The sequence below is a fragment of the Pelophylax lessonae genome (assembly GCF_965119305.1).
Source record: "Pelophylax lessonae genome assembly, chromosome: 8".
Taxonomy (NCBI): Eukaryota; Metazoa; Chordata; class Amphibia; order Anura; family Ranidae; genus Pelophylax; species Pelophylax lessonae.
In genome coordinates this window covers 265,529,154-265,546,096 of record NC_138775.1, presented here as the reverse complement: position 1 = coordinate 265,546,096, position 16,943 = coordinate 265,529,154, and the positions used below count along the sequence as shown (strand labels likewise).

General features: G+C 42.1%; 1 protein-coding gene across 2 annotated transcripts in view; it reads right to left on the bottom strand.

The window, feature by feature from the left end:
- The window catches only part of ERICH3 (glutamate rich 3), a 164,673-nt gene extending 147,730 nt beyond the window's left edge, over positions 1-16,943 (bottom strand). For both annotated transcript variants that reach the window (XM_082265889.1, XM_082265890.1), the window contains exon 1: positions 16,687-16,943. In XM_082265889.1, the coding sequence (XP_082122015.1) occupies positions 16,687-16,706 (20 nt within the window). In that variant the 5' untranslated portion in view covers positions 16,707-16,943. The remainder of the gene's footprint in view (positions 1-16,686) is intronic.

The following is a 16,943-nucleotide window of genomic DNA, read 5'->3' as shown; positions in this document are numbered from 1 at the left end:
GGCTACCCCTCTAGGCTAGGAAAATCAGCTACTGGATGCAGCAGAAAAGGGATACTGGCTAGTGTCCTGAAGAGCAATAGTCTTTCTGTCCCATAGACCAGTGGTCCTCAACTGCGGTCCTCAGGCCCCACTAACAGGCCAGATTTTAAGTATTACCTTGGGGAGATGCAGACTAGAGTACTGCAATCACTGAGCAGCAAATTATATCACCTGGGATGTATTTCAGTTATCTTGCAAACCTGGCCTGTTAGTGTGCCCTGAGGACCAGGGTTGAGGACCACTGCCATAGAAGACTTGCTCAACAGTTCATGTTGCTTCAAATATTAATTCCACAGTCAAGTTGAAGAAGTTGTCCTCCCTGTAATTAGTTGAATCTGGAGGATTCCACTATCTACCCTTCCCTATCCAAGTTCCCAAATAAAACATCAAAAACTACCAAAACCCCATAGACTGAATATTTAGGAAACAAGCCTACGTGTGTGCCTGGCTGTAGAAAATACTGCGTGCCTGGGTGAAGAGATAAAGCAAGAGGGAGTATTCAAGCAGCTCTTACAGGTGTAGCACTACAAGTAGAAAAAACATCCACTTCATTGCAGCTCTCCCCAGACCGGGGAATCTTCAGAAACACTGTAAATGAAACAGAGCAAACACTGGCAGTGTAAGATCCTAAAAAAATCTTTAATTGGTTAAAATAAATATATTGTACCCACAAAAGTGATATTAGGACACGCTACTCACGTAAATTCCATAAGGAACATCACATTGACCAATGAATGCACTCATCCATCCATTAGTGCCTTATTCGAAAGACCAACCTCTAATATATACTAGCTAACGTATTTCGAGCCAGTGCACCTCTTCATCAGTCTTTAACATTATAATGCTGTAAGTTCATGGTTTTATTGTTGTATAATTATATGCTAATTGCAAGGGAGTGGTCGCTATAAATATGAATAGAGAGAGATGAAGATTGTTTTATAGAGTATCCTAGCATTGGTGAGTTGGCTCTGATACAATATATATATATATATATATATATATATATATATATATATATATATATATATATATATATATATATATATATGTGTGTATATATATTACAATATATATATATGTATATATATATATATATATATATATATATATATATGTGTGTGTGTGTATATATGAGGATAGCCTTCGAATGAAGCAATAATGAACGGATGAGTGCATTTGGTGGTAGGTGAGGTGCTCCTTTAATTATGTGAGAAGTGTGTCTTTATATCACCTTTGTGAGTACAATATATTTATTTTAACCAATTATAGATATTTAGAGGATATTACAATATAGCAGTGAACTCTCTGTTTCATTTACAAGTTTTTGGTACTATTATATGGTGCCTTCAAGGACCTGCAACCCTATTTGATCTGTCATGTTATGTTATTTAATAGTTATTAACATTTTATGCATTATTTATAATAAAAGACTGCTATGACCAATTAACTCCAATTTTGAGTATTGTGTCTTCTTGGGCTCTGGTAAAATGGAGTTGGGATGGTGGTCAGATGTGAATTTATCCCTTTCTGCCCAGCCTATAGCAGTTTGACAGGCAGGTGAGTGCTTTCTCCTGAGTAGATGTCCTATGGCGTCCTCTCAGAAGGCGCCAGTGGCGCAGCTATGGGACTGACCATTGTAAACAATAGATGGCTTCTTTTCATTCCATCCATTGTGTACAATTATGTTGCTAACTGTGATTGGTCAATGTGATCACATGGTACAGGGCCAATCACAGCCCATCTGTACCATGTGATTATTTCTGGCCAATCACAGCTAATCACAACAAAACAAACTGAATGAATCAGTTTCATTCAGTTAAATGCTTGCTTATAGCAATGAAATTTACTGCAATCATGTTTTTAAAAAATAAAAAAAATCCTGATGACTTCCCCAGAGTAGTACAATGTTAGTATGGTAAAATTATATTGCTCTGGTCGAAGTGTGTTTAAAAAAAAAAAAAATTGTAGGAAAAAACAAAATGCAAAAAAAAAAAAAGATTATATATATATATATATATATATATATAGATTTTTTTTTTTCGTACTGTCACCAGACAGTGTCCCTTATCACCGCCATACCAGTTATATGATGATGCAAACTGCCGGCCCTCCAGCTGTTGCAGAACTACAAATCCCATCATGCCTCTGCCTATGGGAGTCATACTTGTAACTGCAAAGCCTCATGGGATTTGTAGTTCCGCAACAGCTGGAGGGCTGCCAGTTTGACACCTGTGCTGTACTGCATTGGTGACAGTATAAAAAAAAAAAAATTGTGCAAATTTATACTGCTCTGAAATTTTTGGGCCTCAAGAAATTAGATAGGCCGCCAGTACATCAGGATTGATCAATTTTCAGATATCCTGTATATACCATAGTTTGTGGACTCTATAACTTTCCTATAGACTAAATAATATACACTGATTTGGGTTATTTTCACCAAAAAAATGTAGCAGAAAACATTTTGGCATAAATGTATGAAGAAAGATTATTTATTTTCAAAATGTTATAACAGAAAAACACTTTTTTTTTTCAAAATTGTCAGTCTTTTTTTTTCCAATTATTTAGCAAAAAATAAAAAGAAAGCTCTAATTGTGTGAACAGAATTATAAACATGTAGTTTGGGTACAGTGTTGCATGACCACGCAATTGTCATTCAAAGTTTGAGAGCGCTGAAAGCTGAAAATTGGCCTGGGCAGGAAGGGGGTAAAAGTGGCCGGTAATGAAGTGGTTAAAAGAAAGGTGACCTCTGATCTACCTTGGTCATGAACTAGCGGTGACTTGTTTGCTAACTTAAGGATTTACATCTACTTTAAGTTTACTCGCCTCCAAAAATGTAAACATCAGTGTATTTGAGATTGTGTTTAACTATGACCAGCGCCATTGTATCATCTTTTGTTGTCCCAACCAACCATAATCCTTTTACATGGGTGTGGGCTGACTCTATATATAAAATGATAAAGATAGCAATGTGTACCATACCTTCCATATGAAACAAAGGATCACCAAGGATGCAAATCCTCTCATTGAGTATTTGAAGAACTACAGAGAGATTGCCATCTTGTCTGCTCCCCAAAGACAAAGGTTATTTACTGATTATGAATTTAAATCTTCTGCAAACAAGATCTGAATCTAAAAGTCATCTACGTACTTTACAACTAAGATCTGGAAATATAAGATTTGTGGCTCTACATTTTTTCCACTTGCCTGACTTGGCCTATATATCATATACTACTAGCTATATAAAGGGTTCTCCAAGCACTATGTTAGTCTTTAGCTGATGGAACTTGGTTTCGGTTTTCTAAGGTCTCTTTCACACAGGTCTTTCAGATGGACCCGACCGGACCCTTCATTCTCCTATATGGGCAGCTGGATGTAAACGGAATCTGTTTACACCCGGCAACCTCCGATCCGGCAAAAACAAACAGAAGGGGTATTTGTTCCCTTCCGTCTGGTGTAAAGGGGAACTCTGATCTAAGGGGAATTCTGCACACCAAACCTCCCACTTACATCAGAGTTCCCACATTTTCCCCATAAATCAGGTTTCCCAAAGCCCCCCTTTCATCAGAGTCCACAGGGCACCCCTTACATCTGAGTCCACAGGGCACCCCTTACATCTGAGTCCCCCTTATCTTAATGTACTCACTTGCTTGGAAGCAGGAGAAAGAAGGGAGGGAGAGGGGCACTTCAGTTACAGACATTGGATGGTGAGCTCACTCACCCAAGGATGGAGGCTCAGGCATTGACACCTTTCATCCACATTGTATCTGCCGGTTGCTGCCATAGGGGCAGGAGGAGGAGCGGATCAAGTCCTCTCTCCTGTCTGTGTATGGGAATGGGGCTCAATGAACTTGGCGGTTGTTGTATTTGATTATTTGGGGAGTCACAGTCCATTATGGATATTGTGTCTGGGTTTCAGGTGGCCTGAAACCCGGACACACGATTCAAAACCCGGACTGTCTGGGTGAATCCTGGACAGGTGGCAACCCTAGTTTACATCCGACTGCCCATAGAGGAGAGCGGGCCGTGTTTGTGCCTGGGCATGGCCCTGTTATCTGCCTGCTTAGTGGGGGATCAGCGGATAGATCCCCTGCTGAAAAAGCGATTTGCAGTCAGGTTGCACCTCATGTAAAAGGGGCCTACAACTGAACTCTAGGCAGATATAAAGGCAACTAATGAATGCAGCTCTGTATTCACAAATACATCCAAAAATCGAGTTTATTTTTTAATCAAGCTGTGTAAGTATCTGATTTTGGCCAGGTATCAGCCTCTTGCAGTCCCTGTACAGCAAAACTTAAATGGACTGAGGGGGAAGAAAAGGGATTTAAGTGACTTTGAACGTGGCATGGTTGTTGGTGCCAGACGGGCTGTTCGCAGCCTGTTCCCGCATCGCAAACGCACCCCTGACAGTTCACACTGCCATATGCGATACGCTGGGGGTGTCAATGAAGTGTTAACGACACCCCCAGTTTGATCGCATATCGCAGTGCGATCTTTACAGTTCGCACAGGATCGGATCGCACAAGTGTGAACCACTGTGCGATCCGATCCTGATGCGGCTGAAAAAAAGGGTCCTGTGCGTCTTTGCTGCGGGTGCAGTGCGAATTTAGCCATACAAAGTGTATGGCTGAACTCGCACCGCACAGCCGATCGCATGTAATGAAGGAGCAGTGCGCTGCGACATTACATGCGATCGCCGCAGCCGCACATATGTGAACCGGCACTGAATAAAACTATATTACGGTACTTCACCATGGATATCTCCTCTTTTTTGTTCTTGGGGTGAATCGTTTGAGAGGTTATCCAATAATTCCATAGCCACATACACACAGCGATTCCAGCCTCAAGTGAAGTGAATATATCCTCCACCATCTTTAAGCTGTGAAAGGCGTTACCCCCTCTTATTATCTGGTGAGTGGGGAACTAAGAGGGGAGCACTGAGTGGAAGGATCTGAGCACAAAGCACAAAGCACTTATTAAGAAGTCACTGGAGGATATAAGAAGCACTTTTGCACTGAGCACTTTTTTCAATAATAGACAGTTTTCTCAATTATAGACTGTTTTCTATTCATCATATACAGTCAGGTCCATAAATATTGGGACATGGACACAATTCTAATCTTTTTGGCTCTATACACCACCACAATGGATTTGAAATGAAACAAACAAGACGTGCTTTAACTGCAGACTTTCAGCTTTGATTTGAGGGTATTTACATCCAAATCAGGTGAAAGGTGTAGGAATTACAACAGTTGGTATATGTGCCTCCCACTTTTTAAGGGACCAAAAGTAATGGGACAATTGGCTGCTCAGCTGTTCCATGGCCAGGTGTGTGTTATTCCCTCATTATCCCATTTACAAGGAGCAGATAAAAGCTCCAGAGTTCATTTCAAGTGTTCTGTTTGCATTTGGAATCTGTTGCTGTCAACTCTCAATATGAGATCCAAAGAGCTGTCACTATCAGTGAAGCAACCATCATTAGGCTGAAAAAACAAAACAAACCCATCAGAGAGATAGAAAAAACATTAGGTGTGGCCAAATCAACTGTTTGGAACATCCTTACAAAGAAAGAACGCACCGGTGAGCTCAGCAACACCAAAAGACCTGGAAGACCACGGAAAACAACTGTGATGGATGACCAAAGAATTCTTTCCCTGGAGAAGAAAACACCCTTCACAACAGTTGGCCAGATCAAGAACATTCTCCAGGAGGTAGGTGTATGTGTGTCAAAGTCAACAATCAAGAGAAGAATTCACCAGAGTGAATACAGAGGGTTCACCACAAGATGTAAACCATTGGTGAGCCTCAAAAACAGGAAGGCCAGATTAGAGTTTGCCAAACAACATCTAAAGAAGCCTTCACAGTTCTGGAACAACATCCTATGGAAAGATGAGACCAAGATCAACTTGTACCAGAGTGATGGGAAGAGAAGAGTATGGAGAAGGAAAGGAACTGCTCATGATCCAAAGCATACCACCTCATCAGTGATTCTCTTGTATTTATTGATGATGTGACTGCTGACAAAAGCAGCAGGATGAATTCTGAAGTGTTTCGGGCAATATTATCTGCTCATATTCAGCCAAATGCTTCACAGTGCAGATAGACAATGACCCAAAGCATACTGCGAAATCAACCAAAGAGTTTTTTAAGGGAAAGAAGTGGAATGTTATGTAATGGCCAAGTCAATCACCCGACCTGAATCCGATTGGGCATGCATTTCAAATGCTGAAGACAAAACTGAAGGGAAAATGCCCCAAGAACAAGCAGGAACAGATGACAGTTGCAGTAGAGGCCTGGCAGAGCATCACCAGGGATGAAACCCAGCGTCTGGTGATGTCTATGCGCTCCATACTTCAGGCTGTAATTGACTGCAAAGGATTTGCAACCAAGTATTAAAAAGTGAAAGTTTGATTTATGATTGGTAATCTGTCCCATTACTTTTGGTGCCTTAAAAAGTGTGAGGCACATATACAAACTGTTGTAATTCCTACACCGTTCACCTGATTTGGATGTAAATACCCTCAAATTAAAGCTGAAAGTCTGCAGTTAAAGCACATCTTGTTTGTTTCATTTCAAATCCATTGTGGTGATGTATAGAGCCAAAAAGATTACAATTATATTTATTAGAACATATTTATGGACCTGACTGTAATTGTGCTTGAATATTTGTTTTGCAATGGTATATGGTTGTAATGAGTTTTTCACTGTTTACATATCAATTATGCACTTTATTGATTAATGATATGGTCAATAATTATATGTTCCCACTATGCACTATAGATAATTTATTTATATATTTATATATATTTTTTATTCATCAGTTAATTTTCAGAGCAGCGCAAACACACATTTTATACAAACCACCAGCAGTACCCGCCAGCAGTAACCGCCAGCAGTACCAGCCAGCAGTACCAGCCAGCAATACCCACCAGCAGTACCAGCCAACAGTACCCACCAGCAATACACACCAGCAGTACCAGCCAGCAGTAACCCCCAGCAGTACCAGCCAGCAGTACCCACCAGAAGTACCCACCAGCAGAAACCACAAGCAATACCAGCCAGCAGTACTCGCCAGCAGTAGCCACCAGCAGTAAGTCACATGTGCTAGGGGTGCAACTAGCCCCCAGCACATACTGTAATTGTAAATATCCAAGCATGTGCAGTGTTTCTGATTCCTACCACCATGACCACTTCATATCCTTTAATATCTCCCAGAAGAAGTAAACCTCTGTATACTGATGGCATTGCATTTGATCATCCTCTAGTTGTGTTAAATTTGTGGGGTGGGGGGAGTGCCACCTCCCTGAAATGAGTTTGCCACCTTCCTGAAATGAGTTTTTGCAGGTTGGGATGTCTGCCAAGTGCTGGTAATTGCAGTTGTTGCCGCAGTTGCTATCAGTTATCTTCCTCTTAAAATGGTTGTAAACCTCTGTCACAATATATGAGCCTATCCCTCTATTGTGTGTACTCGTCTCAATCCAGAACAGTAAGCATCATTTCTGTCTGCTGCCTGTTCCTCTAATATCAGCATGATTTACTTCTGACAAGTTTTCCTGACACCACGAAAGAAAAAAAGGTGACAGGGAAAGGATCTCCAGCACACAGCCTGTGATTAACAGCATCAGCTCTCTTCGTGTTTTCTGTGTCACGGGCGATGTATCCCTTCCCTCCAATCAGCTCTCACTGAGCTCTGCAGAGTAACTTAGAAGAGAAGTATGGGGTTTGGGGTTATTGCACATTTATACTTACCTAGGTGGATGCTGTATCTATCCCCCACTGACTCTAACACTGAGAACCGAGCGGTCGACACATCTGAAAGCTCCCAGAGCAGAGAACTGCTGTCAGTCACCGCTCTCTGCTCTGCCCCCTCCTCGCTCATTGGCGCGCTGGGCTGTGGAGGGGCTGGGAGTGGCCGGCTCGCTGAGAGGTTGTGCCGGGTGTCAGTGGATCCTGACTCCGTGGTCGTGATGACACTGTGCCTGGACCGACATCTGTGACCTCAGCAGAGAGCGGACTTCAGACAGCTCTCTGTTGAAAACGGGTCACCGGAGTTCAGAACGATCCATAGGAGATGTACAACCAAACGAGCTTTGGCAGTACATCTACTTTAAGCTCCTCACCCCCTACTTTGCAAATGCTCAGACTAGCTGTAAAAATTCTGGACTTTGCTGTGGTAGAGAGAGGGCTGCAGATAAACAGGTACAACTTCTGCAGGAGGATTTGTTTAATCTCTGTGTATCACCTGGCACTAGTCACTTCACTGGGTATAGAATTTGTGCACCATTCTTCCCACTTGGGTACCAGCCACCTGGCCCCGCCCATAGACGGTTTGAAATGAATAGGTTTAAGTACATTTTTATGCTAATGTACACATTGCAGGTATAATTATAACTGATACAAGACCTATAACTACCCTGGCCCTAACCTTTAAATGTAAATGTAAACTGTACCCCTAACCCAGATCTGCCATGCCCTTATGAGGGGGGTCTCACTCTGCCTGTTTTCATTTTTTTTTTATATATTATTGAGAATGTAACAGGAGGAGCTGGAACATACATGGTGAATGGGAACACCTAAAACAATTATTTGCACAGGAACTTTGGGAATCAGAAAAAACAGCAAGAGATCCCATTGATAGAGTATGTAAGTAATGTAAGAAGCCAGGCACTCCAACAACATCAAAAGAGTATTTTGAAGTAGATTGATTATTTAATTTATTTAATACTGGCCCCTTAAAATGACTCTGTTGTGCTAAAAAAAAAAAAAAAATTGATATATATATATATATATATATATATATATATATATATATCTATCAAAACAGAAGAATGCCCTGCAAAGCAGAACAATTAAAATGTACAAAGTACTTGTCCCACTGCCCGTGTTGAGGGGATAATATTGCTTCTTTATCTAATATTTCCGGGAGTTGCTGGCATCCTCTTCTGCTTTTTGTGATTCCTTCCGCCAACCCCTACATTAATACAGAACACAGTAGCAGCAAAGAGGGAGATGGAGCAAACCACAGCTCAGGACCAGGCACCAGGCCTGGAACCAGTGGAACTACTCAACTCAGGGCCAGCCACCAGGCCTGGAACCACTCAACTCAGGACGAGGCACCAGTTCTGGAACCACTAACCACTCAACTCAGGGCCAACCACCAGGCCTGGAACCACTCAATTCATGACCAGGCACCAGGCCTGGAACCACTCAACTCAGGACCAGGCACCAGGCCTGAACCACTCAACTCAGGACCAGGTACTAGGCCTGGAACCACTCAACTCAGAATCAGGCCTAGAACCACTCAACTTAGAACCAGGCACCAGGCATGGAACCACTCAACTCAGGACCAGCCACCAGTTCTGGAACCACTAACCACTCAACTCAGGGCCAACCACCAGGCCTGGAACCACTCAATTCATGACCAGGCACCAGGCCTGGAACCACTCAACTCAGGACCAGGCACCAGGCCTGAACCACTCAACTCAGGACCAGGTACTAGGCCTGGAACCACTCAACTCAGAATCAGGCCTAGAACCACTCAACTTAGAACCAGGCACCAGGCATGGAACCACTCAACTCAGGACCAATACTAGGCCTGGAACCACTCAACTCAGGACTAGGCTCCAGGCCTGGAACCACTCAAGTCAGGACCAGGCATCCAAAACACCTATAGCGTGGGCTTCATGTTAACCAACCAGTACAGAACAGCCAAAGCTTGGTGTATCTGCATGATTATGTCCTTCCCAAAGAATCCAGGACTGGCACTCAACTCAGGACTGGCCACCAGGCCTGGAACTACTCAACTCAGGACCAGGCACCAGGCCTGGAACTACTTAACTCAGGGCCAGCCACCAGGCCTGGAACCACTCAACTCAGGACCAGGCACCAGGCCTGGAACTACTCAACTCAGGGCCAGCCACCAGGCCTGGAACCACTCATTTCATGACCAAGCACCAGTTCTGGAACCACTAACAACTCAACTCAGGGCCAGCCACCAGGCCTGGAACCACTCATTTCATGACCCAGCACCAGACCTGGAACCACTCAACTTAGGACAAGGCACAAGGCCTGAACCACTCAACTCAGGACCAGGTACCAGGCCTGGAACCACTTAACTCAGAATCAGGCCTAGAACCACTCAACTTAGAACCAGGCACCAGGTATGGAACCACTCAACTCAGGACGAGGCACCAGGTCTGGAACCACTAACCACTCAACTCAGGGCCATCCACCAGGCCTGGAACCACTCAATTCATGACCAGGCACCAGGCCTGGAACCACTCAACTCAGGACCAGGCACCAGGCCTGAACCACTCAACTCAGGACCAGGTATTAGGCCTGGAACCACTCAACTCAGAATCAGGCCTAGAACCACTCAACTTAGAACCAGGCACCAGGCATGGAACCACTCAACTCAGGACCAATACTAGGCCTGGAACCACTCAACTCAGGACTAGGCACCAGGCCTGGAACCACTCAACTCAGGACCAGGCATCCAAAACACCTATAGCGTGGGCTTCATGTTAACCAACCAGTACAGAACAGCCAAAGCTTGGTGTATCTGCATGATTACGTCCTTCCCAAAGAATCCAGGACTGGCACTCAACTCAGGACTGACCACCAGGCCTGGAACTACTCAACTCAGGACCAGGCACCAGGCCTGGAACTACTCAACTCAGGGCCAGCCACCAGGCCTGGAACCACTCATTTCATGACCAAGCACGAGTTCTGGAACCACTAACAACTCAACTCAGGGCCAGCCACCAGGCCTGGAACCACTCATTTCATGACCAAGCACCAGACCTGGAACCACTCAACTTAGGACAAGGCACAAGGCCTGAACCACTCAACTCAGGACCAGGTACCAGGCCTGGAACCACTTAACTCAGAATCAGGCCTAGAACCACTCAACTTAGAACCAGGCACCAGGCATGGAACCACTCAACTCAGGACGAGGCACCAGGTCTGGAACCACTCATTTCATGACCAAGCACCAGACCTGGAACCACTCAACTTAGGACAAGGCACAAGGCCTGAACCACTCAACTCAGGACCAGGTACCAGGCCTGGAACCACTCAACTCAGAATCAGGCCTAGAACCACTCAACTTAGAACCAGGCACCAGGCCTGGAACCACTCAACTCAGGACCAGGCATCCAAAACACCTATAGCGTGGGCTTTATGTTAACTAACCAATACAGAACAGGCAAAGCTTGGTGTATCTGTATGATTCAGTCCTTCCCAAAGAATACACTTGGAAGAACCTTTTTATTAAATAGGCGCCTCTGCTGACCATACACTGGTTCCTTTTTGGGGCCTTTTTCTATCTACCACAGTCTCCATTTGTCTTCCTATTTCTTTTAGGGACCCCATTGAGGAGATTTCTCTGCCCTTGACCTTTAGTTGTTCCCACTAAACCAGTTCTTCATAATATGATAATATAATAATAATAAAACAAACAGGGAGAGTAGGAGCCCTTCATAAAATGGCAAGGACAGTCAAGTAGACCTCTCTCCGGCAGAATATCAGTATCTGGTTGGCTAAGGCTTAGGGCTCATTCACACCTCAACACATCTGTTCATGCACGGGCGTTGCATTGCCTTCTTTGTAATGCGCTGGCGTGCATTTTACATGTTTTCAGGGGGTTCTTGCCTTTGAGTGCATTGTGCTTATGCGCTTGTGTGCATTTGAACGCGTTACGTTGCACTGCACTGAAATAAATTAGTGCATGCAATGCTTTTTCTCAGCTCTGGGCAAATGCAACACAACACACTGGTGTGAACTACATTCATAGGCAACCATTTTTTTTTTGGGTGCCATATGTTGGGAATGCGCTCACGAACACAACCCAGTGCATCTGCTGTCAATATACCTCGAGTCCCGGTTCACACATATGCGATGCGGGAACCCTGCGAATCCACTGCAGGCTCCCGCATCGCATTCAACTCGCAGGCAGTTCACACTGCCATATGGGAATCGCTGGGGTGTCAATACAAAGTTAACGACACCCCCAGATCAGTTTGCATATCCCAGTGCAAACTGTCAGTTCGGACATGAATCAAATCGCATAAGTGTGAATACCCATGCGATCCAATTCTGGTGCGGACCCAAAAAAGGGTCCTGTGCGAGTTGTGTCCGAATGGGATGCAAATGGGATGCAGAGCAGTGCGCTCCGAATCACAAGCAATGTCTGTCATCACATATATATGAACGGGGACTTAACCTTTATTCCTCAATTGAAATATATAGTAAAACTAATACCATTGTCAACCCCTCCCCCACACCAAATTTTGGTATTGATGCAAACTTTGTAAACAAACGCTTGGAATTTATATTTAAAAAACTGCGGTTTGGACAAACAATATCCAAGCTCAGGTAGACAACCTTTCACCTGGTGTAGAACTACAAGACTCAGCATGTCTGGTGAACTGCATATTATAGGTTAAAGTTTTAAAGTTGCTGGGTGTAAGCTGAGACTTTAGGGTCGGAGTCACATTTCTGCAATGCGTTGCTGCATTGGGGTGACATTTATTTTGATTGGCACCCCAATGCAGCAAGGCAGCACACCTGGGTTCTTAGCGCACTGCAACATTCGGCAATGCATGGTAGCGCAATGCTTTGGGTTACAAAGAAATGGCAAATTTATGCAAGATAGGGTACATTGGCAAGCCATTTATTTTATGCAATGCAGTGTTAACATGCATTGTTTTAGAGCAGCCTTCTTGAATGGCACCCTAATGTCTAGTACACACGTACCGATTGTTGGCCGTAAATATTCGGCCGACGACCGATCGGCCGATTGTAGGTTTGTTAGTATGATGCTTCCGACAGCCGACAGCGCACTTTCGGCCGAAAAGAATCTGTCGTGCAGGCATTAAAATTTTTGTTGGCCAACACCAGAACGGCCGATTGTTCGCCAGTCAGTACAGATTTCGGCCGACAGACAGCAGATTTGCAAGACTGGGCATGCTCAGAAAAGAAAAAAGACAAGGAAAGTTAACCATCACATGACATCACTTCTGCAGTCAGCTGTTGTTGGCCGACAAAATTCGTGTGCAGTCTTTTGCAGTTTTCAACAGACACGACAGCCCTGGACAAAAGACGGCCGATCGTTCGGCCGACGATGGGTACGTGTGTACGGGGCTTAACACACTTTCACACAGGCAGTCAGGGGGGTTAAAAACAGGCAGCTGAGCCAGAGTTGTATGGCCCCTCACCAACCCGGATCCTAACAATATTGCTGGACTGGGCTGTACACATGCCACAATGTTTATGCTTTGCTTCGCGCCTGCAGCATTTTTGTGGGCTCATTCACACTCACAGTGCCCTCTGAAGAGTGATCTACATTTGGATGTTACTTTTCAAAGTGCATTTGGCAGTCAGTGATGAGGCATTATATAGCCTCCTCACTGTCTCATTTAACCCTGAAAGGCCACACTACTGTGCCGCAATCATGTGCATTGCACGCAGTCGCTGCGCAGCCCAATTAAACTCAATGAGTGAGACTGACAGGCAGCACCACCTGCCAAACTCCGCACTCCGTGTATAAAATGCAGCGACTGCAAATTAAAGCATTGAGGCGGCGGCATGTGTACAGCGGTATTTTGAGAAATTAGGTGAATTCACCTCGGTTCAATGTTTGTTTTTTTACTGCCCCCCCCCATCCCCCAAACCACCTATCTAAAAAACACCTGCCCCAGGCTGCAGGGTTTGACAGGTGGCGCCACTTGTCAAGCTCACCCATTGAGTTCAAACAATCACCTTGAGGTCAAGTGGAATGCAAAATTGGCATTAGATAATTTAAAAAGAAAATTTACAACAAAAAAAAGTCAGAAGGCAGCAGTGGCCCCTCCTGAACGCCTGTCAGCTTCTGTATTACCGCCCTCTGAAATTGAAAAGGACCCTAGTTCCACCAAGTCTGATTAGACACAGGTGACTTATAACACTCTTTTTTTCAGATTTTATAGAAATGTATTATATCAGTACGAACCAGTCAATCAATCAACCAACCAATCAATCAGGTGTATGTTGTAAAGCAAAATGCAGTAAGCCATGGTTCACACTGGTGCGGCTTTGAAATCGCACTACTTCAGCATGATTTCAAAGCCGCAGAGCAGTGCAATTTGCACCGCCGCTTTTATTGCGACTTTGTTTAACAGAAGTCTATGCAAGCTGCAAAAAATTAACAAAAAGTGGCGCAGGAACATTTTTCATAATCGCTGCGACCCATGAGCGGTTCCCTTGCCGGCAATGGGAATGTGACTTGTCATGCGATTTGGAACTGTCACATTGCATGTGAAGTCGCAGCGGTGTGAACGGGGGCATGGTAAATACCCACCAACCAAAGGTTCATACTGAATGTTACAGAAATCTGTCCATTATTATTACTCAATCAAACAATTCCCTTCAATTAGAAGGGTCACTCCTCCCAAACAATATATTTTACCTATAAGCAGAGCCTGACTGGCTGAAACAGTCCCTGGCGTGGAACCTCCCTGCCATAACACCTGACTGTCCCTGTCCACCTGGGAGGGACTTTTATTTCTGCTACCTTTATACTTGTAATCAATTCTATAGAATGTAAAATACATTTAAAAATGCAGCAGGGATGGTGGGAGCCCCTCATAATGGTCACAGCCAGTAATCTCCATGCAGGTAGCTCACCAGTACAGTCCCTGACATAGAATAGACAGTCAGGGGCTTCTCCAACATCTAGCAAAAAGTGAAATATACGTTTTGGGTGGAGTGACCCTTTAAAAAATAGATAAGCTTTAATTTCTTCCTAATCAGGGGGGGGGGGGGTAAAAATAGTTCAGGCCAAAAAGAGTTTGTGTCATCTAACTGTGGTACTGTATATATACTGTATATAGAATGCTTTATGTTTTATAAGATATAGGTATATACTGCTACGTGTTACCTGTATGTATATACTGTTATATGTGTTATAAGATATATGTATATACTACTATGCGTTATTATCTATATACTGTTATATATTTTACTATGGGTTACTATCTATATGTATATACTGTTATATGTATTATAAGATACTACTACTATTATTATAGGTATACCACCATGTATATATATATATATATATATATATATATATATACATACTATTATGTATTATATGTATTAATATATATATATATATATATATATATATATATATATATATATATATATATATATATATATACACATACTATTATGTATTATATATATATATATATATATATATATATATATATATATATATATACTATTATGTGTTATTCTCCATATGTACATACTAGTGTATGTGTTTTAAGATACTCTATATGAATATATTACTATCTGTTGCTACCTGCATGTATGTACTGTTATACAGCATGTTATACAATATAGGTATAAAGTGTTACTACCTATATGTATATACTAGTATATGTATTCTATGATACACATATATACTGCTATTTGTTAGTATTTATATGTATATACTGCTATATGTATTAAAAGCTATATGTATATACCACTATATGTTAATAACTATAAATATATACTGTTATATGTATTATTCAATATATGTATACACTACTATATATTACTATGTATATAACGTTATATGTCATATAAACTATACCAGCTGTACAGTATTTATTGCTATGTATTATTTTCTATATGTGTATATTGTTATATTTATTATAGGATATATATATATATCTATATATAGATATAGATATATATATATATATATATATACACACACCACACACACACACGCACACTACTATGTGTGTATATATATATATATATATATACACACACACACTGCTATGTATTATTATCTATATGTATATTCTATTGTATGTATTATCAACTTTTTTTTTTTTTTCTTTACTGCTACGTATTAATTTCTATATGTATAAACTATTATATTTATAATATGCTATTTGTATATACTACTAAGTGTTAACTATCTGTATGTACTGTATATACTGTTATTTGTATTACTTGCTATATATATATATATACACAAACACACATATATATATTCTATATGAGCTATATGTATGCTTTTGTACTGCTTTATGTTTCTACGTATATACTACTATGAGTTTCTACATGTATTTACTGTTGTATGTTAATATAAGCTATATGTATATTCCGCTGTAGGTTACCATCTATATTCATACACTGTTGTTGGTGTTACTATATATATATATATATATATATATATATAATGTATATACTGCTATACGTAGTAATAGTTATATATAACTCTATATTTCGGTAGCACCATTTACAAATGTTTGCACCTAAATAAAAGAAATATAATGGTCAGGAAATGTAAAGCTCACACTTGCAATCATTTACAAATTACAGCCAACATTTTGCAATGTCACCATGAATCTTCAGCCGCCGATATAACTGCATTGATTGATACTAATTGACAACCTTGGCGTTGCGATTTTTTTATCTTTTAAACCCACTGACCAAATTTGAAACCTGTGGCTGTAAAGTCCGCTGCCTCCAACAAGTAGGGTACCCCGGAGTGGAAAGGGGCAGGCAGCGAAGGGGTTAAACAAGACGTCATGCATTGATGAGACAGCAGAGAGCGGCTTTTGGCAGATGCAGAATTTTCTACACAACTTGGTAGCCACTTACCCGATGTATGGGTGACTCATGTTGGAGGCTGGCCTCTGGTCTTACGCTGAACCATGCAAAGATAAAAGGCACCAAAAAGCTGCAAGAAGGCAAAATAAAACAATAAATATGAGAAGAGCAGCTTTGTTTCCGGTGTGATGCCACTATGAGGATCCCCCAGTATGCCAGTCCTGTCTCCCCGTCCTGTCCCTGGACTGAGGGCACACTGGTTGCTAGGGTGAGACAGATAATGATGCTTTAGCACAAGGTAGGCAGGA